The 27,868-nt window shown below is 47.8% G+C and overlaps 1 protein-coding gene across 4 annotated transcripts in view; it reads left to right on the top strand.

Moving 5' to 3' along the window:
* Positions 1 to 27,868, top strand: part of NRP2 (neuropilin 2) — an 89,347-nt gene that overhangs the window by 20,497 nt on the left and 40,982 nt on the right. For all 4 annotated transcript variants that reach the window (XM_066553963.1, XM_066553962.1, XM_066553966.1 and 1 more), the window contains exons 3-10: positions 8,064 to 8,245; positions 12,442 to 12,672; positions 13,208 to 13,363; positions 15,222 to 15,391; positions 16,426 to 16,581; positions 24,990 to 25,134; positions 25,430 to 25,779; positions 26,910 to 27,054. In XM_066553963.1, the coding sequence (XP_066410060.1) occupies positions 8,064 to 8,245; positions 12,442 to 12,672; positions 13,208 to 13,363; positions 15,222 to 15,391; positions 16,426 to 16,581; positions 24,990 to 25,134; positions 25,430 to 25,779; positions 26,910 to 27,054 (1,535 nt within the window). The remainder of the gene's footprint in view (positions 1 to 8,063; positions 8,246 to 12,441; positions 12,673 to 13,207; positions 13,364 to 15,221; positions 15,392 to 16,425; positions 16,582 to 24,989; positions 25,135 to 25,429; positions 25,780 to 26,909; positions 27,055 to 27,868) is intronic.

The following is a 27,868-nucleotide window of genomic DNA, read 5'->3' as shown; positions in this document are numbered from 1 at the left end:
AGCAAAGTATGGCACATGTGTGGCACAGCACTCACCCTCACTCAGGCATTGATGTGCTCAGACTTGGCACCGTTTGGTTCAGATAGCTATTGAGCTGCAATGCCCATATTGTGAGGAGAGAAGGGGGTAGGAGAAGCTGTGCTATGCAGCAAGCAAGGAGGGATCAAGAAGGTTTTGGTGCACTGTTTGCCTCAGAAACAGCTCCTACTACAAGCTGGCACAGCCAAATTGTGGGAATGCCCAAATAGTGGAGGCTGCAGGCCAGTCTTGGCAGCAAAGCTTTACTCACTTGTGCATCAGCTAAGGCGGGATCTGGGCTGTGAACAGGCTGTGTCTGAGAAAATGCAGGGTCAGAAAGTCATGCTATGGTGGGGCAGTCCCTGGGTGACCATCCATCATTAATGAGGGATATAGACAGCCAGGAAGGTGAGGGTGGGCTGGTCAGGGCTCTGTTCTTACAACCTCCTTTATACAATTGGTGCTTAACGAGGTGTTTATTTCAGTTTTGTGCTGAAAAAAAGCCAGTGCAAATGAGTGATAGTGGAAAGTCCAGCTACCAAGTTCTGATCCTCCTCTGATCCCAGTTTTTACTCTTTCCTTTTGCTTTTCACTGTGTGTTGTGTCTAAGGCCATGATGATACTGCACCAGGAAGGTGTGATGGGACATCACTCCCTCCTCTGGGACTAGGGCTGGCACAGCAGGCCATGTGAGTGTTCCCTAATCCTCATCAGCACCCTAGAATTTGGACAGCCTGACCTAAGCTTGTCCGCACCTATTGCTTGGGCTGTCAGGCACTGGATCCCATCAGAAAAGGGAAATCTGTACCCCACTGCAAAGAGATCAAAGTGAGCATTTGCCCTTGCCTTCTGCCTGCTCTGCTGCTTTTCGGCAGTAAATTTTCCTTTTGTGGTTGTTATCTTTTATTATATTTATTTTTTCTTTCTGTTAGTGATCAAGTGCCTGTGAGTGGTGACAGTAAAATGACATCGAAACCAAAGTCTAATTTTTTCCACAGATGGATTGTAGCAGAAGGAGAAAAGTGCAAATGCATTTTCTCAAGTGTCCTGCGTTTTGGGGTATGAAAGGGTTGTGAGTTGCTTCAGTTCCCTTAGAGCAGCAACAGAAGGCAACATGCCATGGAAAGGGGGCTTATTCTGAGCATGCTTTCTATATTTTATTCCTGATTTCACCATGATACTTCCCTCACCAATGAACACCAAAGACATCTTGCAACAAAAGACCCCTGTAGCTAAAAATAGAAGAGTGAGGAATTTATAGAGATGGTTTTGGAGGCAGAAATAAAATTAAACAGCCATGTGTAACTCCTGAACAACAGCCTGCAGAAAACCCCCTAAGTGCACATTAGCACATCTCTTTTCTTATATAACGGTCGGTTTTCCAGACAAGCCCCAGATGAGAGCAGCTCTCCACCCCAAGGCGCCTTTTCGCAGCGATCCGGCGGCGCAGCTTGAGGGAGGCAGCCTGGGATGAGCGGCACAGCGCGGGGGAGCCTTTGCTCTCCTGTCTCAAGGGAGGGCAGCAGCATGCTAGGAGCTGAAATTCCCTCCTGAATCAGAACTTGCCTCGGGAGCACTTTGCAGTTAGGTTTTATTCCTCCCTTCGCACGAAGTATTTTGGCTGCCTTCCCCCCCTGGCCCCCCCGCATGAGTTAGCAGTAACTGCTGAAAGCCTCTTCCCATCCACAGTGCTCATAGGGGATGAAAACAACAACCCAAAGGGTAAAAAATAGAGGCTCTTTATAGTTGCCTTTTTTTTGTCTTTTTGAAAAAGTTTTCCAATCCAATAGGGTTATTTCCTCTCCTTCTCTATTTTTCTTTTTCTCTCCCTCTTTCCTTTTTTTAATTTTTTTTTCTTTGCCTTTAACTGGATAACTGGATTTTTTTCATTTCTCAGAAATTCTGGTCAGATTTTTTGAGGAGATAAGAAAATAATCCAAAGCACAGTAGAATGATTACAAACCCCCACAATACTGTGATTACACAAGATGTAATTGGATACAACAAATTCAAAACAAACTTCTGAGAAATCCTAAGCAGTTTTGCCTGTGCCATCGCTCCCCACTCCCCCCACACCAGCCTAGCTCTCCCCCTGCTTGGATTTTTGTCATTTTAGTCACTGAAATCCAGTGAAATCCCTTCAGATTCAGAGCAATTATAGCCCATTTCTCTCTGTTGTTGCCAGAGTCAGTTATTTCCATAAGGGCAAAACAAGGGCAAGCTCTGTGAGCATCTTTTGCCTCAACATAGGCAAAAATGGCCCCAAAAGGTTCAGACTGGGATCAGATTCACCTCTGCATTGTTCAGACACCCAAAGCCCAGGTCTAGTCAGTAAGAGTGATTTAAAGTACTTCTGTTGTCAGTGCAGAAGAACAATTAATCCCAATCCAAGCTGGGTGTGAGAAATCTGCTTCCACTGAGAGTAGAGGATGTTTCGTTGGCTAAACCTAGATGTGGTACAGGATTTTTAGTTGTGTGCACAAATCCGTATCAGAGCCTGTGTCTATGAGGACTGATTCTCTTCTCACACCAGGATAAATTAGGAGTGATTACCCTTAAAATGATGAGTTTCACATGTGTAAAACCAGTTCAAGTCAAAGGAGAATCCAATTCATCTGCTGTATTTATAATTAATTACTCTGATTAAGGGCTGGCAGCTAAGATCAAACTTCATTGCTCTTGTTTCATCAGACAACAGTGGTACTTGCCTCTGCTATCATGGCTGTAAAAAAAAATCATTTAAAAGTCCTCAGTAGCTTCTGGAACAATTTAACCTTTGAAGGGCATGTTCTGCTGTTGCTCAAGATTGTGTAAACATCACAGAAAAGTTTTTTTTTTGTCTTTCGCAATGTAACCACCCATGAAATAAGGATTTAGTTGGAAGGTGGTGTACAAAAGAGCATGAAGATGAGTGGTGACACAGAAAAATTACTAAGCCAGCTAGCACATAATGGACATTAATTCTAGCCACCTCTTGATTGCACAACAAGGACAGAGATGCTGGTTCACCATTTCTTAACTATCTCTATACTACTACTGCTATTTAGTTTCTAAGAAACTGTCTGTTCTTAGAGAATGTTCAAAAAACCTCATGCTTTTTATAAGAATTTCTGAGAAACCTCCCACCACCTTTTCAAAGGGGGAACAATTGTATTTACTAGCTGCCATTGTGGCTAAGCACAGGCCTTGCCCAGCTACCTGCAGAATATTAACACCTGCTGAATTTCACTATAATTGCAGTTTCTCTACCTCTCCTCAGCAGATGCATTCAAGACACAATGACATATGGTTCAAGCAGATCAGAGGTCTTGAAGGCTCAAGTCAGTCCTGGGCATTCCCAAATTTAGGGTTGTTGGCATGCAGTCTGTACCTATTCGTCTCCCTGTCTCTCTAGGCCAGATTTCTCCAATAGAATATAATCTCTCCAGTCAAGACTGGCTTCTATTCTTGGCTGTGCTGCAAACTTCCTGTGTGACCTTGGGGCAGAAGGCTCCTCTCTGCCTTCTTACCTCCCAGGATCTCGTGAGAATCCCATCATTACTGTTTGCCAGCTGCAGTCATGAGCCCCATGGAAACGCCTATAAATAATAGCTCCAAATTAAACATTGGGGAGGTTCAGGTTAGAGCCTTGCCTCTCTCTCCAGTCCTGGCAAGCACTGGAAACAGGGCTTTGCTGAGTGCAAATCCTCACCCTCTTCAAATCATAGACCTAGAGAGAGACAGAGAAAGCTGCCAGCTAGGTCAGAGCTTGGCCAGTCCTCCTTAGGCTTTGAAGCAAGGCTTGCACAAGTTTATGCATTCAGAGGACTAGTGATATGGCTGTGAACACATGAATAATCTGTTATTCATGTTTCTCCCTGTGCTAAACTGTAATGCCCTGAAGCATGTTTCAGGGGGGAAGGACTCAACATCTCTTGGGACCTGGGGATGAAGGTCAATGGGGCTGTTGATTTTGTGTTCAGCAGTCACTAAACTGCTGAACTGGGTCACTAAACTGCTTGTGTTGAGTGTCCCTCTGGAGAGGAGCACCCAGAGGAATGTCACAGGCTTCTGGTGCTGCTCCCCACATGGGTTGTAGCATTTCTGGAGCTCAACAGTGCCTGGGTGGGCACCTGGGAGGTCTGCCCTGGCCCTAGGGGATCATGGAGCACAGCTTAATGGTCAGGGAGCAGATTGCCTATTTTGCAGCAGAAAAGGACTGAAAAGCTGGAGGTGTTCTCATAATCGCTGCAGCTGGGGCTTGTTTGCTTTTGTTGCACCTCATTTGGGAAGCCAGCAGCAAAGTGACTTGGGAAAAAGAGAAAGGAAAGCCTGGGAAGCAGAGAGGTTGACTGGAGGAAAAAGCAAGCAAACAAGCATGAACAATACAGGCTGTAGAAGTGCTTTATAATTAGTTTATAAAAGCTCTCTTAACATGAGCAAAGCACTTTTTACTGAAAAATCTGTAATAAAAATGCAGCAATATTTATAAGCATTGTACATTTTTCATTTAATTCTGTTAAACTACTTCAAGAAGACCATCTAAGCCTTGTATTTCCTTTTTCTCAGCCTCCATTGTCTGGGCAGTTAATAGCACTTCAGCATTGCCTCCCAGCCTCAAAACTCCCTGGTGAAAAGCAGTTTGAGGTGGTTTCAAACCAACTCACTGGCATTGTCACTCAAGTGGCAGCTCAGAAGATCTTGCCACTGTGCCATTGGAGGAGCAGCCAAGTGTGGTCACCTTCCCTGCAAAAGAAGAGTTGGTTAATCAATTCATTATACTTGTGGGTTACAGAGGTTGCACCCTGCCCTCACATGTTTATGCTTGGCTCGTTGGAGCGATGCCTAGGTGTGGAGAGGTGGCCATGAAATGTGCTTGGAGATGGCAGCTTTCCCAGTGGAGGTAATGCCAGAGAGGTCAGCCCACAAGAATGTTGGTGCATGTTGACTGAAACAACGGATTTGGTTATATGAGTGAAATGCAAATTGCTGGGCACTGTATGAGACAGCTTGAACACCACTGCAGCATAAATGTGTCCCACTCAGCTGTGCCCTAGGCCATAGTTATCTGAAAATGAAATGGTTGGAGTAGGAAGCATGGTTGGGTTTTCTTCCAATTTTTCTTCTTGTTTTTCACTAGGGAAGAAGAAAGTCTAGAAACCATATTTAAGCTTAACAGGAGCGAAGATTTGGCCAAACTGGATTGTAACTTGACCCAGAATGAGGAGAATGGGGTTTATCTGTTTGATGGAGGGCCAAGGCATGGACATGCCTAAAGCTCATGGTTCCAAAACAATCTGTGGTAGGGATTAGCTGGCATTCTTGCTGAAGTTTGGAAGTTTAACAGTTTTGATTGGCTGTCTTTAGTGTTTCATTTTGAAAGCCTAAAGCTTAATTGCTGTGATGGAGAAGGAAGTAGGGGCTCCTGCTCATCTGGACTGGTGCTTTCTCCCAAGTGTAGTACTTCCCCAATTCACACTCTGTTTATATGACCCAAAGAAAAGGTTTTGCCTCATGCAGAGCAGAGGACTTGGGCCAAGATTTTTTGACTAGGGAAGAAAATTCTTACACATTTCTATTCATTTTACATTTGGCAAAAAAATATTTCCTGACCTTCTCTTAAAGGCTTTTTTCAGTTGTTTTTAACATTTGATTTATTCAGGATTAGCTCCAGTGTGAGAAAGCTAAGTTAGCTGCTTGAATGAAGCCAAATAGGGCTTAATTTAAAAAGGCAAATATTTCCTGATGATTTACTTACTAGATTCATTCTTTTAATTTTCCATTTGCAGATTGCCCATGAGCAGATTGCAATATTCCCTAATTGTATGTATTACTGGAAGTCTGTCACCCATTCAATAAGCAAAAATTTCTTGGTCCAGAACTTGCTTCTGAAATTCCAGGGCCCCTACAGAACTGGGTGGCTTGAGGAGCCATGTGGACAGCACTAGGATATTTGTTGTGCTGGCCACAGCAGAAGCTGTGATCATTGCAGTCAAGCAGCTGAAGCCATGTACTGTGTTGGCGAGGAACAACCCCATGAGGGCACAAACAGATGTGATTCCCTGGGATGCAGCTAACCTCTGCCTGTGCATGAAAATGGCAGCTTTTACAGTCCACTCCATTAACTGTGTTTTGCCAACATTCATGTTTTTGCCAAATTAATTTTTTGCCACATACTCAAATTTCACTAGTAGCCAGTAGTTCTGCAGCACAGATGTGCACTTCAAATGTGGAAGGGCTGCAAGCACACTGAAAGCAAGTAGTTATTTAGAGAACAAAATGTCCCCGCTGTTTGCTCAGTACTACTTTAAACAAATAGACAAACAAGGAGGAAAAAATTCTACTTAGAAGCACTAACACTGCCTTCTATGTTCCTCCTCCCTGGAGAGATGGTAGGATGAAGCTACACATGATGGACATTAGTGGAGTCACGCAGGGTGCTGCTGACTGGTGTCAGGGTAACAAGGGGTCACAAGGTGATAGGGGCTAGGCCAAGCTGAGGAGAGAGCAGAGGGAGCAGATCTTCATTTACATTGCTGTGTGTCCACACACCAGCTAAGCCAAATGCTCTTCCTCTTCGAGTGCCACTTCTCAAGACCACTTGGATTTCACCTTGGCCAAGCCAATTGAGTCTGTAATGAAGTTAAAGGCTGGGCAATTGCAGCTAGTTGAGTGCTCAGTCCAGCATAGACAGGATTTTATCTGCAGGCATTTTGCTTCTGGCTCTCAGCCTGATTTAATCCCAGAAAGGAGTGAAACCAAAGCTGTCTGGGCCATCTTTCTTTGTGGAGGAGCACACTAAGTCCCTGTAAGTTTGTTTTGAGGCTGTTGCTCGCCGATATGTGCTTTGCAGAATGGGAATGAGTCACATGAGGATCATTCTGTATCCAGCAAGCTACTTCTCCTTTCAACTCTCCATTCTCAAACAGAAGATCTTGTGACAAAGAAGAAAGGCAGATTCCTGGCAGCCTGGAAATGCTTTTTTCCTCCCTGGCCCCTTAAGAAGAGCTGTAGCATGTTGTTCAAACAGGTTGATACAAAGCAAATAAACAGTCCTAGAGAGATGGTCAGTTTCTGTAAATAGCAGCGTGCTGGCCACAGAGGAGAGGGGCGGGGAGTGGGTGTTAGAAAGCAGCTGAAGAACAAGATGTACACGTAAAAGCTGTTTGTTTCTTCACAGCACACAGAGCCTGATACTACTACCTTGCCTACTCATGGCCTAGAAAATATGGAGGGATCTGTGGCAGTTTCACCTTCCAGCCAAGCTTTGCAACAAGCTTTTGTCTCTGCAGCAGGAGGCAATTCTTCTAACCCTACGCATTCCTCCCCCAGACCAGTCAGATACCCAGGCCAGTAGGAACATCTTCAAGTAGGGTTTAGCAAAGGCAGGTTGCAGTTGCAGGGTGTACAGGATTAGCAATAATGAGTGTAGGTACCCAGCTCTTACACAAAACTTCTCATCCATGGAAAATCTTCATTAGCACTTGATAGAAGAGGATTAATATTAATGTCCAAGTGCTAAGTGAGTTTACTTGCCATGCTTGCTAAAGGACCAGTGTGGTATCAGTGCACAAAAGAGCTACCTGCTCACGTGGATTGAACACTGACAGTCTCACTTAGTACGTACTTGCCCAAATCCCACATGGATATTGGAATAAAGCGAGCTCTGCCAAACAGCACAATGGCACTCCAGAAGAGAGCTCAGGGGAGGAGAGCAGCCTCAGGAGAGTTGTGTCTGAGCTTCTCCCATGCCAAAGGAGTTTTGTGGAAATGGAGGTAAAGCGTGTTCTAAATTTTGCATGTTGGCTGTGAAGGTGAGTGGATGTATGTACAGCAAATTAATGACGTGAATGACAGCAGAGGAAAGGACCTAAATGTAGTCAGACAAAAGAGAAAAAGTATTTTGGGGTCTGTGGTGTGGTGTGCTGTGAATAAGAGTCCCAGGTACCTGTCTGGAAGACGTTCTGTGAAATATGCAGATACTGAGAGTGGTTTTTGTTTGTGCCTGGCATCCTGAAGCACGTCCCTGACAGATGGTTTCCCTGCCATTTCACCTGCCTCCGCAGGTATGACTACATCGAGATCCGCGATGGGGACAGCGAAGCGGCAGACCTGCTGGGCAAGCACTGTGGGAACATTGCACCTCCTACCATCATCTCTTCTGGCCCCTCTCTCTATATCAAGTTCACCTCAGACTACGCACGGCAAGGTGCCGGCTTCTCTCTGCGCTATGAGATCTACAAGACGGGTGAGTGTCTGAGTCAGTGCCTGTCTCCCATACTGTTTGACACAATTATCTTTGTCTGTAGATGCCTTTGGCCACCTTTTCAATGTGATTTCTAGCATATTTTCCAGAGATAAAGGGCTTTTTTTTTTAAAGTGAAGCAAGTCTGTGCGTCACATTTCCAAGAAGGTGAAGATCTTAGTGGCACATGACAGTGAATTTTTGGATCACAGGGTGCAATTAAAGCAGGGTTCCTCCTTAAATGTTCTCTTGTATTTGAGGACTAGAAACATATATCTTTACTCTCCAGCATGTTAGGACTAAAAGGGGGTTGTCCCTCTGTTAGAAGTGCATGGAGCTCCCCCTCCTGTGGAGTTGTGATTCAGGGTTGATCAGTGATGCTGTGTTTTCTCTCCATGGATGGGGGGTTTGTAAGTGGGGAACTCTAGTCTTCAAGTGATTGCTGTCAGCAATGCTGTCAAAGTCTGCGGCAGCACCCTTCCAGGCTGATATAAGAGGAAGTGTTCATAACTATTTAATTCTTAATTACTATTGAGGAAAGAAAAATCTGCTCAAAGCCCTTTTAGTAGCGTTTCTGTCTAAATATTTGCCAGAATTTTGTGCCTGGGAAGAAAGGCTTGAAAAAATAGCCTCTGCTCTGTGTGCATGTGAGAGAGGTGTGCCTGCATGCTGAGGGATCAGGAGAGTGTTTTGTGTGGGCACACGGGCACCTGCCCTGTGCCCGCAGTCCTTTGGTGATGTGTTAGAAGACAACACACGTGGCTTTCAGTCATTGTGTCCAGCACCAAAAAAAAAAATCTGTGCCATGGAAAGAATCAAAAAGGATCACAATAGGGCCGTTTATCCAGCATCTCTAAAGAAAAGATGAGGAGCACAGGCAGCAGTGCCCAGGGGTCCTGGGCCAGCTGTGTAGCAGGCAGAGGTGCACAGACAGCCCACAACCTGGCTGGAGGTAGATGTGAATGTAGAGACTTTGCTGCAAGAGAAGGAGACTCCCAAAATTCATTGTGAATCAATGAGGACAGGACTTGTGTGAAGGTTCAGATGGATGAGGAAAGTGCTGTTGTTGGTTGTTGCCTGGACTGCATAACTGGCCATTGAGCTGCTGAGCAGCCAGCTCACCACCACTGTTACTTTATGGTTAAGATGCAGATTAGTCCTGAAAGTTTAGTGATTCAGCCAGATATTGGGGTTTGCTAAGGCCAGTTGCCATCAGTAAGGATGGCAAAGAATACAGGTGAGAAGACCCACCTCAGCCTCCCTTGCCTTTCTCACCCTGCTCACACTTCCTGTGAGCCCAGCAGGCTGTGCTGAGTTGTGCCTGACCTCATACTCCATCCATGCCCTGACTCAGGGCATGAGGCACTGTGGGCTGGTCCAGCTGGCTGAGGTGGCCTGGCCATGCTGTGGGAAGGGGTGGCAGACAGGAACCCTGTTGGTCTGGCTGGGAGCCAGTAAGGGACCAAATCTGTGAGGGAAGGAGAAGTTGTTACTGGGAGGGAGGGAGAGGAATCAAGGGCTCATCTGGAGGAGAGTAGGTAGTGGTTGGAGGCTGGAGCTGAAGTGGCGCTGGCTCCTTTTGCCACCCCCACCCCTGCAGGCAGCCATCCTCTCCAGATACAGCCACACTTTCTTACAACCACAGCCCACGAAATCAAGCCTGGCAAGGCAGGTTCTGGCACAGGAGTGCGGGTGAGCCCGTGATCCGGGAGCACTCCCAGCCCACATCTGCCCAACCCCAGTCCCTGCCAGGGCTCCAGAGAGGGCTGTGGGCAGTGCTGGCTGCAGGGCTCCTGCAGCACAAGCAAACCCTGCCTTTTGTTGGCAGGCAGGCAGGCACGGGCCAAGTTTCCATCTGAGCTGTCAGGGTAACCAGCAAGGGTGTCACTAGCTTTAAAGGTCATCGGATTGTCATTGTCCTCATCAGTAAAAGCAGCAGTGGCTGCAGATTCCTTCTGTCTTAAAGGTGATCTAAAAAAACAACTCTTTTCAATGGAGCATTTATTTCCCCAACTTGTGCTAAATTTCCCTTATCACAGTGTGAGAGAGAAGCAATCTGCATACAAACAACCACATACCAGTCTTTGAATCCCCTGATGGGTATCAGCCAGCAGTCTGTGGGCTGACAAGAGCCGCCTGCCTTGGCTGGTCCAGCCTCCCTGCTGCTCCCTTTATGAGTCAGTTTCGCAGGGCCGGCCTGAGCTCTCCAGCGCTGGGCATCAAAGTCTCCTCTCAGGCTGGCCTGTGCTGCAGAAGTCAGCATGACTCCCGTTGATTATCTGCAGCTTCCTTATAAAAAGCTGATCATTGTGTTTGCTGCTATTAGCCAAAATGTAGACAAAGATGCCAAATGTGATAAGAATGCCACGTGAGGAAACTGTTGTCTAATGTGGTCTTGCCTGTTGCTAGAGGACAGTCCCTGACTCTAGGTTTAGCCTTTCATTTTCTCCCTAGCTCAGAGCTTGTGTTATTTTCACTATTTATCTGTTAGTCTTTCAGTACAAAGTACACCCTTATCCCTGCTCATGGCACTATGCTGTGATTTGTGTTTGGCTTTTTTTTTTTTTTTTTGCCTCTGCATTTTACCCCACAGGTTCACACCAGAAAAGCTGGCTGGTTCATTAGGTAGTCAATTAAGAGCCTCTCTTGAGTAGCTCTCCAGCCAGGCACTGCATAATGCAGTGCAAGATCCTGCTATTACTGCAGGCTGCTGGCCTGACTCGGTAGGTTAATGCTGAATTGAATAACAAGTCTGCCATTAGTCCTGGGAAGGCTGGTACTGCCTGGGAGAGCCTGAGCAAGAGGGTTTGTAGAGGAGAAGAGTGTCCCATGGAAGTGAAGCAGAAACCTTTGTGAATGCTAGTGCCAGGTTGCAGCAGTGGCCAGCAGCCTCTCTAACACCCTCTTTCTCCTCTGATAGCTCCAGGCTGCAGATTTCTGTTGCCTATTGTCCTGGCAAGGCTTTCAAAGTCACCGTGGCATGAATATGACACAAATTCCCCTTTCCCCAAGCAGCCCGAGGCACCTTGGCTGTATGAGAGGGGGCACCGAGCTGGCCCGGCTGCAGCCGAGGCCAGTGCTGAGGTCAGCAATAAATAAGAGGCAACATTGTCTGTCCTCCCCACCACGCAAAGGTCTTGCTTAAGGATAGAAATAACTTGCATTTCTGGTGTGGATGGCTCATTCTGTGAAAAAGAGGGCTCTGTTCCTGCTCTCAGCAGAACCCCCCCTGCCATGGCCTCTGTTATCCCCACTATTAATGTGGCCATGTTGTGGGGATGTATGCTGGAGCTAGCCCCTGTCCCTTGTGTGGGTCTTTGGGGCGGGAGTGGGGGCTGCAGGCTAACTGTGCACTTCCCAAGGGTTTGCAGCAAACAGTGGAGACATTGGCACCCTCCCACAGGCCCTCCCACAGGCCCTTGCACTGTGTAAATATTTGTGCTTACAGATTTTCTCAAGGGGAAACTGAGGCACACGTATCTGTGCTGGAAGGCTGGAGTTTGCAGGAGACTGGCCCATGGGAACAGCCTTTCCAAAATGAGTACATCCCAATACTCCTCTCTGCCCCATCCCTGGCAGCTCCTTCCCCAAATGGGGCTCCTCCACCAGTCCTGGGGTTGCTGTGGCTCCTTTGCCTGCATGGCTGCAGGTAACAGCTGTGTCATGACTACTGTGGATGGAGGATCCCTGTGTGCCAGCAGGCCTCTCTGCAGGCTCTGGAGCAGCACACAGGTCTGACAGGTCAGTTTGGGGTGGGTTAGAGTGGAAAGTGCCAGCTGGGGAAGACAGGCCAACATGGTGTGGCCTCCCTGTCCACCACCACCGGTGTGAGGGACATGGCACATTGCTGTCCTGCCAAATCACAGCAATGGCTTTGGATAGGATCACTCTTCTAGTCCTGGTTTTGAGGTTATTGTCAGGAGGATCAGCAGTGGTTTACAGATTATGTTTGCAAAGCTGTCTAAGGGATTTTGAACCGTGTTGTCCACTACAGTACCTCATGGACCTTGTCTCTCCACCTGTGGAAAGCTTTGAAAATCACCTTCTCACTTCTTGCAGTTATTCCCACAGTTCTTGAGCTGCAGGACTTTCCAGAAGTGAATATGCAACCCTAACACAGAATGGGGTTTTCACAGTGCCAAATTGTTGGCATTAAGCTTCGTTGTTGCTAAGGCTCTGGGTTTTTCCTGCTGCTACAGGCTCCGAGGACTGCTCCAGAAACTTCACTGCCTCCAACGGCACTATTGAGTCTCCAGGTTTCCCTGACAAGTATCCACACAACCTGGACTGCATCTTCACCATCATAGCCAAGCCAAAGACAGAAATCCTCCTCCACTTTCTGCTTTTTGACCTCGAGCATGACCCACTGCAGTCGGGGGAAGGAGACTGCAAGTATGACTGGCTAGACATCTGGGATGGCATCCCTCAGGGTAAGTCATGGGGTGCTGCACTGCTTTCCTTGGCCCTTCCTGGTATCACAAAGCTCCAAAACTGTGCAGTCTCTGTCTGAACACCAAGGGTGCCTAACCCCAAAGGTGGCTGCAGCCTGCAACCTGCCTTTAGGGCACACCATGGCCAGCCTGGGGACAGTGTGCCTGCTGAAGGCTGCATTCATTAAACCACAAACTACTGCTCTGTTGTAACCACTGATCTGAAAAGCCCCATGGGACACTCCAAACACCAGCAGTTCTCCCTCAGGGAAGGGCAGTGGGTTCATGCAATGATGGGAGTACTTCCCTACCTTATAGCAAAACCAAGAAACAGAGCATTTTGGAGCATTTCCCAGCAATTGCAGAGCAATGCCTGCTGCAGTGGATATTTCTGCACTGCATGGCACCAGGCCAATGGATATAAAAAATAGCCCATCCCCAAAGCCTATCTTTTTTATCCTGATCAGCAATGAGCTGGTGACCCAGGAGGCCAGTGGAAAAGCAGGCATTACCTTTGCTGCTCTTTCTTTTGCAGTTGGCCCCTTGATAGGCAGGTATTGTGGTGTCAATATGCCATCGGACATCCGCTCGACCACCGGCGTCCTCTCTCTCACCTTCCACACGGACCTGGCAGTGGCTAAGGATGGTTTCTCTGCTCAGTACTACTTGATCCACCAGGAAGTCCCAGAAAGTGAGTTGGAAATGTGTATGTATGACTTAGTTGTGTCCCCTGTGTTTCCCATCTTTCATTTGGCATATGTGAGAGTAAAGCAGGCAGAAGTGTGTCCAGGGACTGGTTCTCCAGAAGCAGTGCAGACAGCAGTTTCACTTAGGTCTCTTCTCTATTTTGATAGAAGTAGGATTTCAAGTAAGAATTTAACTTTCTGACCTTTTTTTGACTTTTCACTTGCTTGTGAAGTGTTCTCAATACCTTTTGGGTTAGCATCCTTCATGTATGTACTGAGCCCAAAGGATTTAGGGGAAGACTTTAGCCCAGCATGTGCAGCAGATTCATTAAAGCATGGGGAAAAATATGCGTGCTCTCTCTCTCTCTAGTTTTCCAGAAATTCACAGTCCCAAACCACAAATTGGAATTTCTTGGCTGTCTAATTAAAGATTGCTTAAAGCTCTAAGAATTTCAAGCCAAATTTTGTTTTATAACCCTTAATAAGGGTTATAAAACAAATTGATATGGAGTGAGAAAGTAAGTTGTGTGTTTTGAGAATGAAGAGCATTTTGATTTTTTATGATAACACAGGCAAGAAAAGGTTCCATTTGTTTTCCCATGATATTTTTTGCCTCAGAGCTACTGTTCTTGACCTCTGTTCACAGCAAACCTCTGATACAACACAAGGAGCCTCCAGGACAACCCTCAGTCCCAGAGAAAGACAGCGAATCCCTGACCTGCCACTGAAAGCCTGTGACAGAGAGCAGGGTAGAGTAGGGGTTGTGCAGCACCAGGGCAGCAGGGTTACAATCTCTTACTCTATGAGTAAGGATTGTTCTGCTGAGGTGTGAGAGTTACAGATAAGCATGAGCTCTTCACCATCACCTATTGCCACACTCAGTTGATCTGTTCTTTAATCCCTTTTCTGATCTGGATTTGCAAATATAATATTGAACACAAAGCTTGAGAAATCAAGCACCAGAGCCTTTGTGAAAGTGCCAGGCCTGTTTTCCTTTATGGTGGTGTAAAATGAAAGTTTAATAATAGCACTGACATCTTAACTTGGCCCATCATTTCCATCCAAGGTTGACTTGACCACATTAAAAAACACAGGCAGTTTGGTGGAGCCCCGTTGGTTTACAGCAGAAGCACGTTTGCACCCATGCAGTATTTTCTATCACTGATTTCTTTGGTACTGTTTTTACAGGACAGCTGCTATAAAATAGATGAGATGTGCCATAAAAATGAGCTAATTGTGACTTCTAAAGCCTTAGAAATGAGGAGATCCAAACAAAAGCATTATAGTGTCTTTCATAATCTTGTCTGGTTAATCCCTATGGGCCTGATACCACATAGAGTGCATGCAGATAGACACAGACACAAACACACGTGCATCCCTGCTCTCACATGCTCACAAAACCTTTAGAGCTGCCCATTCCAATCCTTGATGTTCCTGCCAGCAACAGTAAGCACCCTCCTTATGTGTCTGTCTGTATTCCTTGCCTTGTCAGTGCTTAGACCTACAGCCCTCAAAATGGGAGCTTTGTGGCAAGGGTACTTGGAACATCTTGGTGGAGTGCAGGCAGGCAAGGGACAGAATTGTGTCAAAACTGAACAAAGGTGAAGAAGATAGAGAAAGGGACAAAGATCCAGACTGTATTAGTGTTCAGAGGGCCATGCAAACACAAAGCTGCCCTATCTATAATTTTTCAGTGCCATCTGTGAACACACAACCTGCAAGATGGTGCAGATCTGTTCATCTTTCCAGTCAGGCAGCTTTGCTCAGGGTTAGCTGGAGAGATTAGTTCAGAGCTGCCTTTCACTCGGGGGTGAAGTACTGAGAGTGTAAACCAATCTCTGTGTATGTGTGTTTCTGCTCTAGACTTTCAGTGCAATGTGCCTCTGGGGATGGAGTCTGGCAGGATCTCCAACATGCAGATCAGTGCCTCCTCCACCTACTCGGATGGGCGATGGACCCCTCAGCAGAGCCGGCTCAACAGTGATGACAACGGCTGGACCCCCATTGTAGACAGCAACAAAGAGTACCTCCAGGTACCTTTCCAGCCCCCTCACCTCTTCCCCCACCAAATGGAGTGTCACGCTCTTAAACTGACCCTTGACCATAAGGGCTGTTGAATTTTTTATTGCCTCTGGCTCATGGGGAGAAGCAGCAGGGGAGCTGCAGTGCCTCGGTGAAATGCGGCAGGCTGGCTCTCCCATTAGCTTGCCCGCACAAGGACTGACTCCATCCGCTGTCTCTCTCCCAGCCCCTCCTTTCTGCCCAAACCTTGATGGACTTTCCATCAGACTGACAGAGACTGAGAGACCTCTGCCACTTACAAGGGCCACTGACTCCACCACTGGCCTGAGGACCAAAGTCTCCAGAGGGTGCATAGAAAAACAACTAGAATAATATTTATCTCATCAGCGATGCAGGGAGCGTGAGCGGGCTGATGTCAGGCGGGGGGCTGACAGAGCAAAGGCTTTCCCTGGGAGCTGGTTAGAGCCACAGTGTGTCCACACACAGCTTCTGGCTGTGTCACATCGCCGGGAGACACTGCTTGCTAAAGGGCACTACGAGCAGGAGGTGCTGAATGTCATTGCCTCTAGCAGACGTCTCATTCTTCATTCATGGCAGGGCTACTAAGCCAGCTCTGCTGACCTTTCTCAACCCATGTTGTAAAACAAACAGGAAAAAAAAACAGCAGGGCAAAACCAAGAGCTGCAGCACTTGCTAATTGGATATTATGCTTTTATTTTACATGGAAAAAGTCAGTCTCTGTCCTGCTTTAATGGATGTGCTCTTCTGTGCAGATCCTATTGCTTGGTCTGAGGCAGGAAGAAGGCTTTGTGATGGTCCCATATAAACAGACATCAAGATCCTTAGCTACTCTTGTCCCAGGGTTCTATCCTGCTGAAGTCAGCCCTGGCAAGGGTCGTGGATGTTGAACTGTGCACCCACAGAGAGTGAGACAGGCTGAATTTGCACCTTTTAATTTTTCAGAGACAGAGAGAGGAACTAATTAGCCACTCTGGACTCTCAGGTGGTCACCACTCTCTTTCTTGTCCCTTTTTCCCCTGGCAAGGTGGACCTCCAATTCCTGACTGTGCTCACAGCCATTGCCACACAGGGTGCCATCTCAAGAGAAACCCAGAAGGGCTACTATGTGCGTACCTACAAGCTGGAGGTCAGCACCAATGGGGAGGACTGGATGATGTACCGACACGGGAAAAACCACAAGGTAATGTCCTTTTTGTCTCTTCTTCCTGCACCTTGGTGAGTCTTGCAGCCAACAAGAGGGAAGAGAACAGAGATTTTGCAGGCCCAGAGGGTTTAATCTGTGAGGGACCCTTTTTCTGATGACGGCTAAAAGACTGATGATGCTCTGAGCAGAAATAGTCCTTTCTCCTCTGCACAGCAATGAGGAAACACTATTCCTTGGAAAACCTGGCTGCTGCTGCATCGTTCATGGTGGTGAGAGTATGTTCTTTGACTGCAAATGAAGGAGAAAATGTTTTCACAGCCTGTGTTTTGCCATATAAGATTCATTGAGCTTTTGTGGTCGTAGACCCGTCTGCATGCTGGGTTAACAATCACAAAACCACATGAAACTGTAGTTCAGGAGTTACTGAGGCCTGGAAATGAAAGGGCACAAATCCTAAGAGGCAATTGCACCATCCCAGAGAACAAAATGAGCAATAAATAATGAGAAACAATTCAGGCTGCCAGAGCTGTGAGATCTGCGCTAAGCAGGCATGGTCAGAATGGGTGCATTGAGCCCTGGGAGCTGTGCGTGCTCTTGCTGTGTTTCTGGGACACCCACAGAGGTGGGAGCAAGGAGGAAGGAGGGCAAATATGAGTGTTCATCTGTTTCACACCATATGGATGCTGGTGTGTGGCCAGGAAAGATAAACTTGGAGTGGTCTGCATGGGAAGTGTATGGAGAGGAGGGTTAAGGTAGCCATGGTGCCAGGCTGGCTTTTCTGTCTATTGCTTTGGTCATGTGGTTGTTCCCTGGTTAAGGGTGCCTCAAGAAAGTGCTTCTCTGCTCTTCTGTGGCACCCTCCAGCACTGCTGATGTGTTCAGGTGCTCCCTGCTGATGTGCCATAGTGTGTCTGTGTGAACTCTGGCTGGGTCCCACACACCTCCCCCCACACACATGTCCCAGTCATTTTTGATTGCTCAGCACTTCTATTAAATTAGCTGTCCCTTCCCTTTGCTGGCACGAAATGCAGTAGCCTGCCTTGTCCAGGATTCATCCAGACATTTCCTTCCCTTCCGGGCTGTGTGATTTCCCCTTCCCCGCAAGTCTCAGGTTCAAATTCCCTCTGCTTCCCAGAATGAGTCCTCACTGTGCAGAGGTACCTATCAGGGTTTCATACCTGCAATGTTTGGAGTATTTCAGCTCCTCATGTGCCAGCGAGGGAGTGTGAGTCCTATTTTAGAAGTAGGGAAATGGAGGCACAGGGCAGTCCAGCACCACATAGGGGAGTCCTCAGCTGGGCTCCCCCAGATCTTGGGTGAGCTGGCTCCAGGACAGTAGCCCATGGCAGAGCTCATGTATAGCCCTAACACTGTGCCCATGCAGTGGTGTGGAGCCTCTGTGCTCTACCAGGACCCACTGGTCACAGCAGACCTTTCTGTGAACCGGGGCCATCTCTCTCCTCACCCCAGGTGAATTTGGGGTCTCATTGGGACCTTTTCTGTAAGCTGAGTCAGGCAGGATATACTCATCATGCTGGACAGAGAGATGAGCTATGTACACAGCTCAGTGTTCCAAATAACCACTGGCAATAAATTTATCAAGTCTTATCTGGAGCAGAAATCTGGCCTGGAGGGTGGTTTTAGTTGCAGAGGAGAATAAATATCCCATCCTTGCAGTCCTGGGCATTGGACACTGCATCCTCAGCCAGGGTGGAGCAGGACAGCATGACTGGTTTCAGTGCTGCTCAGCCAATTTACATTGCTCCAGCAAGACCCTAAAGCCTGGCTGGTGTCAATCCAAAACAATCCTACAACCATCTGAATCATCACCATTTCAGGACTTGGCCCTTGATTTCTGTCAGCTTTCTTCTACTCTGTTTTCTCTTTTCATTAAAAAAGTGGAAAAAAAATCAAACCTCTTCTTTTTTACTCCTCTATTCCAGTATCTATTCATTCCCACATTCTGGCCTTAATGTACCAGACACCTCCCAAGGCTGGAGGATAAGTAATTGCTTTTTGGTGGCTCGCCTACCCCTTGCATGCGGGTGACTGCTTTCCTGCCCCGCCAAACAACTGGCTGCCAGCTGCTGAGCTACAGCAGGGCCAGGCCAAGGCCACTTGCCCACAGACCTGGTGCCGGGGGAGCGCTGGTCCCACATTCCGTGCCCACACTAATCCTGCTGTTCCTGTGCTAAACAAGCTCCCAGATGTCTGTGCTCAAGGTGCAGCTCCCTCCCTGCATCAGTGCGGAGCTCGGTGCAGCCCAGGCTGCAGTGCTGGAGCAAACCATGCCAAAGGGATTCATCAAGTCTGCCGCAGCTTGATTTGGTGCCATGAGAGCAGGGAGGGAGGGGAAGGTGTGGACAGACAGGGACTCTCTATATACATGCAGATAAATGCAAACACACACACACACACACACACACATATATATATATATATATACACATACATATATGCACATGCATATATCTGCACATGCACACGTATATATGCACATGCACGCATAGGCATACAGGGTGTACCAAGCACTGCTCAGAATTTCTGCCAGCTCTGTGGGCCAAAAGCAGTGCTCTGCCACGTGTAGGCGGGTCAGCTAACATTCACATCTTCATCGAGGAGCTAATGCAAGAGAAAACCAGCGAGTGCAGGGGGGTGGAGAGGGGATGATGCTCCCTGCAGAGGATGGGAAGCTCTCACTGCCTCTCTTTTGCCCCCTGCTTCCCCTTCCTCTGGTGTTTCAGATGACAGTGGGGCCAGGGTGTTTCCCTGCAAATGTGATGGCTCACCTTTGAGTCCCCAGCTGCTGGCACTCAGCAGCAAGGGAAACGGGAAAGGCAGGATGGAGCAGCGGAAAATGTGATTAATATGTGCTCACAGCAGACAGGGCTGGCTGGGCTGTTTCCGTGCCGAACACTGCTATGTTTCTGGGATGGGGAGGCAGTGGGAGGGCAGCCGGCAGGAGTGGAGCTCCACACACACTCCCTCCCCTTCCCACCCCATCCCTGCTAGGTTTTCCTCCTTCCTGGCAGCCCAGTCCCTACAAAGCCTGGCCCAGACATCCCCTGTCCAGGGGCTGGTGCTCTGTCTTTCCCTCAGGCATGTGGCCAGGGTGGGAGGCTAACCCAGCAACCTGGCCAGAGGTTCTGTGCTGTCTTCTTGTCTGTCCCTGAGAGGAGAGGCAGGGAGGAGAATGGCCACCACCACGTGCCATCTTCACCAGCATGCCCCTACCAGAGGACAGGGCCAAACCAACCCTGCTGCAGAAAAGCTGGTCTGGCTCTTGCCCACCCTGTTTTCCTCCACCTCCTGGGACCTGGGACCAGGCTGATGGCCTCTGAGGTTTGAGGTTATCTTCCAGGCATCAGCCCTAGTGTGCGTGCCAAATCTTATCTAATGGTTTGCAAATGTCTTTAGAAAACAACAACTCTTCTTGAACCCAAGGAAGGAAAACAGCACCTGGCAGGATTTGACCTTTTGTTTTTGGCCATTTTCTTCACCTGGCAGGATTTGACCTTTTATTTTTGTCCATTTTCTTTGGACAGGCTCAACTATGAGGATTTTATCAGAAAGCCAAGCTCTCATCCATTTTGATCCTCTTCCTTCTTTGTAGCATCTTGGGTTCCAGTTCCCATGTGGTGTTAGTCGCTCCATCTTAGTAACTGTGGAGATGAGCTCATAGGAATCATCTAGTGTGGCAAGGGACTGGGGATGGGATGGATTTCAGGATTTGGAGTGAATTTGGGCCATGATGAGTGCTGCTCTCACTGCCTCCATTGATCTGTGTGTAAAATTTTCAGAATCTGTAGAAGTCAATGGATGAGAAATGGCAGCAAGATCCAGCTGATGTGTATTTTTCATTTCTTACTTATTTTGGTTTTGTGCCTGTTATTAGTTAACTTTCCTGAGTGGCATTTCAGGTGGTAGCTGCACAAAGATTGAATTGCTGCAAGGAGCAGTGTCTCAGCTGGACACTGCAGCTGGGAACATCAGAGGTTTTTGGTGCTGGCTGTGAATATTGAGGATGACTCTTTGGAGACCCTTGTGCCTTCCCTTAGGAGTGTTCCTCTGTCTTTTCAGTTCTTAGGTCTCCTGTATTTACTCACCTGAGGAAGGAGAGAAAAGCTTTAAGTCCTGTGGCTTTTTTATCTGGAAAACTAAGGAAAAGCTGGCACAATGAGCCAGAGGGCCACAAGTGTTTCTGTGCAGAGACATGGTGCAGAGGATTTGCCCAGAAACATCCAGGTCCCAGCTTGCTTCTGCTTCTTTCTTAGGCAGGACAAAGACATCAGGCTTTGCCAAAGGCAGACTTGTGCATTCACCCTTGGTGCAGTACCTGGGGAGTATTACAGCCCTGAATTTCCTAGCAAGGCTGCAGCTTTGTATTTCTGGGCCCGATATCTCCTTTGCAGGCTAACATAGTACCACTCCTCGTGTCCCTGATGACTCCCAAATCTGAGTGGAGCCTCTCAAAGACACGGAGCTGGCAAGCCCAGCCCAGCACAGTGTGCCTTGCCCAGACACAGTGCTTTGTTAAGTGTTGCCAAGTATCATTTTTCTTTTAACTCCTTGTTCCTGGATTTAATAAATCCAGAACCGTCCATCCTCCACTTGAGCCAGAATCCTCCCACCATCAAACATGCCCCATTTTATGCCTTCCCTATCTGACAAGGAAAATAATCTCCCCTACTTTTCTCCTTCATGCTTCTCTGTCTAAATCCTGAAGCCCTAATCCTGTTAGCATGCTCTGTTCCAGAGCTCTGTCTCCACAGGAGTAACATAATCCTGCAGTAAATCTAGTGGGTCCAAAGAGACACATACGTATGGATGAAGGCAGGGCTGCTGCTGTCCTTGGCCTTCTCCTCTTCCTCCCTCAGCCACTTTCTTCAGCACCCCAAGAAATTGCATAGTGGCCAAGCAGCATAACAAATAAAGCAGGAGAGAGGTTACCTCTTACCCCCTCCCTGACTCGCTGCCTCTTCAACTTCATGGCACTTTTTGTCTCCCTGTCCTTCATCTCCTTCACTCCAAGCTGTCAATGGCACAGTTCCCATATCCACTGGAACTAATGTAGCTTCAGCAATCCCCCCCATCACCCTATGATGGTTCCAACATGTCAGAAATGCAACTTGTAAATGCTGCGGTGGAGCTTGCATGTGTATGCACACGGAAAACTTTTGCAGTCCTCCTCTAGCCTAGACATCATGTCCCCTACTTTTACAGCCTCTCCCTAACCACTTGCTTTCTTGCAGCAAATTAATTAAGCAGGTCGGCTCTCATTGATTATCAATTTACTTTCACATGCAGACCTGCTGTCTGGACTAAAACGGAAGTAAACATACAGTGTATGAGGAGAAGATGGGCAGCTCTTTGATGCAGCAGTGAAAGAGAGCTCCCTTGACTGTTTCTTGGAAGGTGCTTTTAATTTGTTAATGGTTTTCCCATTCGTCTTCTGGCTCCATCACCCTTCAGCGTGTGTTCATGTGCATAGGCATGTGTGCTCTCCACTGAGTGTATATCTATTTATCTATCTATCTCTCTAGATCACAGCCAGGTATTTTTTTTTCTGCTGGTGTAAATTACTGTGACTTCTTATACTTCGATGGTGATATGTTGATTTACACCATTCGAAGACTTGGCTCAAAATATGTGCTGAGTGGGATGGGAAGCAGATAGGACGGGAGGAATAGCAATGTTCTATTTTGGTAGAGAGGGAAGAAATCTTTGCTTTCTTGGCACTCCCAATTTCACACATTTTCTTGCTAGTTCTTCCTATGCTGTGAGTGCTAATTTGAGGCAGGATGTGGAGCCTGTTGAAGTCAATGGGCCTCTCTCCACAGTGTGCTGGGGCCTGGGGTTGGGACTTCAGTACAGGGAAACCAGACGGTCAGGGTCAGATCCTGGTCAGCAGCATCAGGACCTGCAGACTCACAATGCATTTCCACTTGGGAAGGAGGCTGAAAGAGCAGGCATGTGGGAATACCTCAGGTCTCTAACAGCACCAAGCACATGCCCTCTGAAAGTGGCCCCTCTGTGTTATGCTGAACAGGGTGCAAAGCGATGACTTGCCGTGATCAGTTGGGGCTGTTCGGAAGCGAGGTTCAATGGAATCCTACCAGAGCAGCTGACAGCACAGCTGGAAGTCAGGTGCCAATTCTGCCCTCACAAGCTGGCAGTCTGGAGTGTCATGGCCCAGATTCAGAGTTCATAGCTTGTTGAATGTGATCTAGCCTGAGTAAGTTGCTGATTTCTTAATCTAAAGCAGAATTGAAATTGCTCTTCTTGGAAGCAAGCAATTGAGACCAAGGTCATCTAAGAGATGTTTTCAGTGATGCCTATAGCAGTGATAAAGTTTTTGGGCTCAGTCCTGCTTCTGCTTTCTGTCAAGCTTGACTGTGCAGAAGTCAGCAACAAATTATGCTGGTGTAAATTTGGATTCTGGCCCCTGATGCTTGTATGTGTGAAGTGAGCTAAAAAAGAACAAAACTTGAAACATGTTAAATCAAAAAGAGCAGCAAACCTCGTCAGTGACTGTTAAACATGCTGGTCCATATGCAACCTTTGGCTCATGAAGTCTTCACACTGCTGACAGTGGGAAGCAAATAGAGGTTGCCAGGAGAAGACTGGACTTGCTGCCCTTGGACATCTGCTGGGGCCACCATTAGGAGCCATCCTCTGGGACAGAGAGACCTTTGGTCTGACCTGACATGCTGCTCCTTATGCTAAAATAGTTGCACTGGCTCAGATAAACATTTCCTGTCCTCCGGTGTTAGGTTCAGAGATAAGGTATTGTGTGTCAGCTTCTGTGTTGGCATAAAGCTGAAGGCTCTGCTGTGGTGTGGAAATATATCCTTTAAAATTGTTTGTGTGTGTGTCTGTGTGTCTGTGCCTGCGGGTTTACAAGACACACACACACACATGTGCCTGGAGAGTGTTTCACAGTAACCACTCTTCTTATAGCCCTCCTGCTGGAAAAAAAGGGTATTTGGTGTCTGCTGAGCAAGGAAAAAGATGGGAAGTGAGGTCAGACAGGATAAAATAGGATATTAAAAACACATAAACCATGCTGTGTTGTTAAACGGTAGCAGCATGATATATATTCTCTAGATTAGCATTTCTGCTCAAGTTCACATCAACCCCTCATCCCAATTACCAGCCAGATTTGCAAGTGATTCCCTCTGTGGAGTGGCTGCTCCATCCACTGCTGAAGGAGTGGATGGTGATGTGCAGGGGCAGCCCAGAGATAGCTGGGGTGCCATGAACAGCCCTGTAAACACCCTCTGCACACCCTGCCGTGCTGGATCCTGGGAGAAGAGAAGTAACATGTGCCATCTGCAAGCCTAGAGCCACAGGAGGCTCACAAAATGCTTCCTAGCTGCTATTCAAGGCAAGAGGCCAGAATACTGCCTCACCCCTTCTTCTGTCCTCAGTTGTTTGACTCTTGCCTCCCACAAGAGACTGGTGGCAGAGATTACACTCTCCTGCTTTCCTGAGATAAACTTACTGGGAACTCTTGTGCTTAGTACACATACACATTGTGGGAGCTTGCAGAAGAACCCAGCCAGCATCTCAGTGTGGATGTGGTTCCTAGCTGAGATGGGAGGATAGTCTAGCCCTGTCCTGAAGTGCTTAGAGTGAAAGCAGGCAATGCCTACAGCCTTGGTCAGTGAGCTCTAGTGCTTTATGCTGGGGCAGAGAAAGGGTTGAAAATTATCCTCCCCTTGGGTATTTCCTCTTTCCCTCCCTTTTCTTTCCTACTATGGCTTTGCAGCCTAAAATAGAAACACATGTATCCAGTCCTTGTCCGGCCTATTAAAAAAATGGGCAGAAGAGGTGGATCTAACATCCATCTGGTAGTTATTGATTATGGCCATCTGGTAAGGCAGCAGCCTTTTCATACCATGTGGGATCATAAACTCCTGAAAAGCTGTCTCCATGTGGCAGGCTGCATGTGCACAGGAGAGGCAAAGGCAAGGGGCTGAGTGAGGCAGCAGCTTGTCACCCCAGGCAGAGGGGCACCCTTCCTGCTCACACCACGGCTTGCACGTGATGTTTCCGGGTGGAGCTCAGTGTAAGGATGCATCAGGGGGTCAGCCTGTTTGGGGGCATCTTGTCACTTGTGCTGGAGCAGATCTAGGTCTGGGAGCAAGCTTGAAGCAGCTGGGGCCTGATAGTCTGAGGTGCTCATGGTTCTCAAAGTGCTGTGAGAGGCAGTCAGGCAGAAAGCTCCTGGCCCTCCTGCCTGGTAGGTGAGTCCATCCACCATGCTGTCCTGACAGTGGCTCACATGTCCCTGCAAGCCTCTGGTGCTTGCTCTGGTTGGAGGCTGGCCCTGACCAGAAAGCCTTTCCTTGGTTTTCCCTGCTGAGATTATTTTGACTGCTTATCTGGTGAGGATGTAACAGTGTGTGCAAGTGTACATTTGTGCCTCCCTTCCCTTGCAGACATTTCAGGCCAATGAGGATGCCACAGAGGTGGTTCTCAACAAGATCCACAGCCCAGTGCTCACACGCTTCGTGCGCATCCGTCCCCAGACCTGGCACAACGGCATCGCCCTGAGGCTGGAGTTGTATGGCTGCCGCATCACTGGTGAGGGTCCTCTCCTCGCCCTGGCTTCAGTGCTCCTCTGTCCCTCCAACAGCCTGTCCCAGGGGGCTGTCCCTTGCCACTTCATGGCTCCTTGCGGTGGGAATGGTGACACTGTGACTAGCATGGAGACATCCATCGCAAGGGATGCACTTGGAGGGACAGGATTGCAGCTCCTGGAGGGAGGGGTAAACGCCCTTTGGTGTTGCTTTAGTGTCCAGAGCTTAATGCTGTGAGGAGAACCATGAGCACGCCCCTTCAATTACCCTGACTGTTCATGGCCTTTCCTTCCCTGCAGATTCACCCTGCTCCAACTTGCTGGGAATGCTTTCTGGCCTCATTCCTGACTCACAGATCTCTGCCTCTTCCATCAGAGGCTATGACTGGTCTCCCAGCATGGCCCGCCTGGTGAGCAGCCGCTCGGGCTGGTTTCCCCGTGTGCCCCAAGCCCAGCCTGGGGAGGAGTGGCTGCAGGTGGACCTTGGTGTCCCGAAGAACATCAAAGGCGTCATTATCCAGGGGGCTCGTGGAGGGGACAGTGTGACCACCACTGAGTCCCGTTCCTTTGTGAAGAAGTTTAAGGTGGCCTACAGCATGAATGGGAAGGACTGGGACTTCATCCAGGACCCCAAAACAATGCAAGCCAAGGTAGGCACTGCCTGGAGCAGCTGTGAAACAGGATATTTTTCTGACTAGCTTCAGTCTGTCTGATGGGGTCTTGGGAAGCTGGCTGTCCACTCCCACAGAGACCTTGGGAGCTTGGGGCTGTCACCATGAAATCCCAGGTTGTGTCCCTTGGTGCTGCTCCAAACCTGTACTGGTGGCCATAAGTTCTACCTTTCCCCAGGGATGGCAATTTCTTTCCACTTTCTATTGTGGACCAGGCATGGGATGTGGACATCACCTGCTGCTTCTCCCAGCTCCTGAAGGTCAGAGTCCAAAAGATGGTGTGTTTTATTATGCTTTGTGTAAAACAATTATGTTTTACATGAACTAATTACATATTTTAAGGGGAAAGGTGTGGCTGTTGTGGTGTGCGCCTCTGAAAGAGGAAGATGAATCACAACTTCTCTTTAGGAAATTTTCTATATCTGAAGTCCCTTTGCCACACTGGTGTGACCCTGAAATTCCCCATATTTTTTCTTTATCATTGGAGTTCCCCATAATCTTTCTGCTTAGTGCTATGGGAGTGGCAGGGGGATTAAGGAAGAATAAATAAATTCCCTGCTACTGCCTGTTCTGTTTTTATGCATACTCCTCTGCCTAAAATTTGGGGAGGTTTTAATTTTTCTTGATCCTTCAAATGAGGGCTGATGCTACCTATAGCCCTCTGTTTATTCCCCACAGACTTTAGTTTGTTCATGTTAGCTGAAAAAGAGCAGTACTTGGACTGTGAGGAAAACCAACCATTTACACCATCCTAGAACATGCAGTAGCTTCTTTATTTACCACAGGACAAATCTGATCTCATTTATATGTGAATTTAGTGGATATTCCCTAGGCTTCCCCTGCATGGCTTGGATCAGAATCTAACCCCTGGATTCTGAGCAGAGGCCAGGAGAGATTGTGCAAGTTTCTCAGAAATAGCCTGGCTGGTCCTCTTGAAACCGAGAAGAAACAGCCCAATTTCTGCTCAGCTGGGCTCAATGGCCTGGGGTCAGTCAGACTGTGGCCACATTCTGCCAGACCCAAAATATCAAGTCTGGTTGAGAGCATGTGAAATGCTCACAATGCACACATCTCTTGCCTTCTCTCTCTCTCTCTCTTTCTCTCTGTAGCTTTTTGAAGGCAACATCCACTACGACATCCCTGAAGTCCGGAGGTTTGACCCTGTTCCTGCCCAGTATGTCCGAGTGCACCCGGAGAGGTGGTCCCCAGCGGGAATAGGAATGCGCCTGGAGGTGCTGGGCTGTGACTGGACAGGTAGGAACCCCTACACCTCTGCCCACTGCCTGCTCTGGGGCCAGGCACTACACCAGCAAGGTGCAAACTTCAGGTTATTTCCTCCTGTCCTACCTCAGCCATGCTGTGGCAGGGACGCTGCAGCCATGAAGACAGCGCCTGTATGGTGGCTTGGCCCCACCTTTAATTTCCACCTTGAAAAGAACTGGCCTTGATGCAGGATGTAGCAGCAATGTTTGGACTCCAAGCTTTCACATAGGGCCCCATGCAGAATTTGTCCTCAACTCCCTTCACACTCCTTTCAGATCTTTTACCTGGACATTGTGCAGTCTTTCACAGCCGCTTATGTTAGAGGACATTTGGGCTTTTTAGTCCAAATAATATGACAAAAAGTAGGAGGAGAAGCAGAGTTGCAGTGACCAATACTTCGTATCCTGAGCTGCCACAACAAGTCTTTGCTGTAAAAACAACAGTCCCTCTCTCACTGAACCCAAGTGGAAACCTTTTTGCAGGCAAGGTTGGGAAGTTAACTCTACAACATCTCTACAAACATCCCTAGGACCCAGGAAACTTGGTCACTTTTACCCACCTGTTTTTCACACGTGGTATGCCTTTCAGCCACCATTTTTAATACAGAGATGAAAACTGACTTCACACACTTACTGGGATCAGTAGAGGTTGTGCTTCTGACCCTCTGAGGTTCAGTGGTGATTGATTTCTCCACAGTTTCATTCCCAAAAGCAAAAAATTCACCTGAAGGGTCATTTGGTCTGATGCTAACTTTGCAGTGCCGGCAGCTAGTTATCCTCTTTTTAAATCTTTTATTTTTAATAAT

This window comes from Molothrus aeneus, chromosome 7, assembly GCF_037042795.1.
Source record: "Molothrus aeneus isolate 106 chromosome 7, BPBGC_Maene_1.0, whole genome shotgun sequence".
Classification (NCBI taxonomy): domain Eukaryota; kingdom Metazoa; phylum Chordata; class Aves; order Passeriformes; family Icteridae; genus Molothrus; species Molothrus aeneus.
Note: the sequence above shows the minus strand (reverse complement) of the source record. Positions and strands in the feature narration are given on the sequence as shown.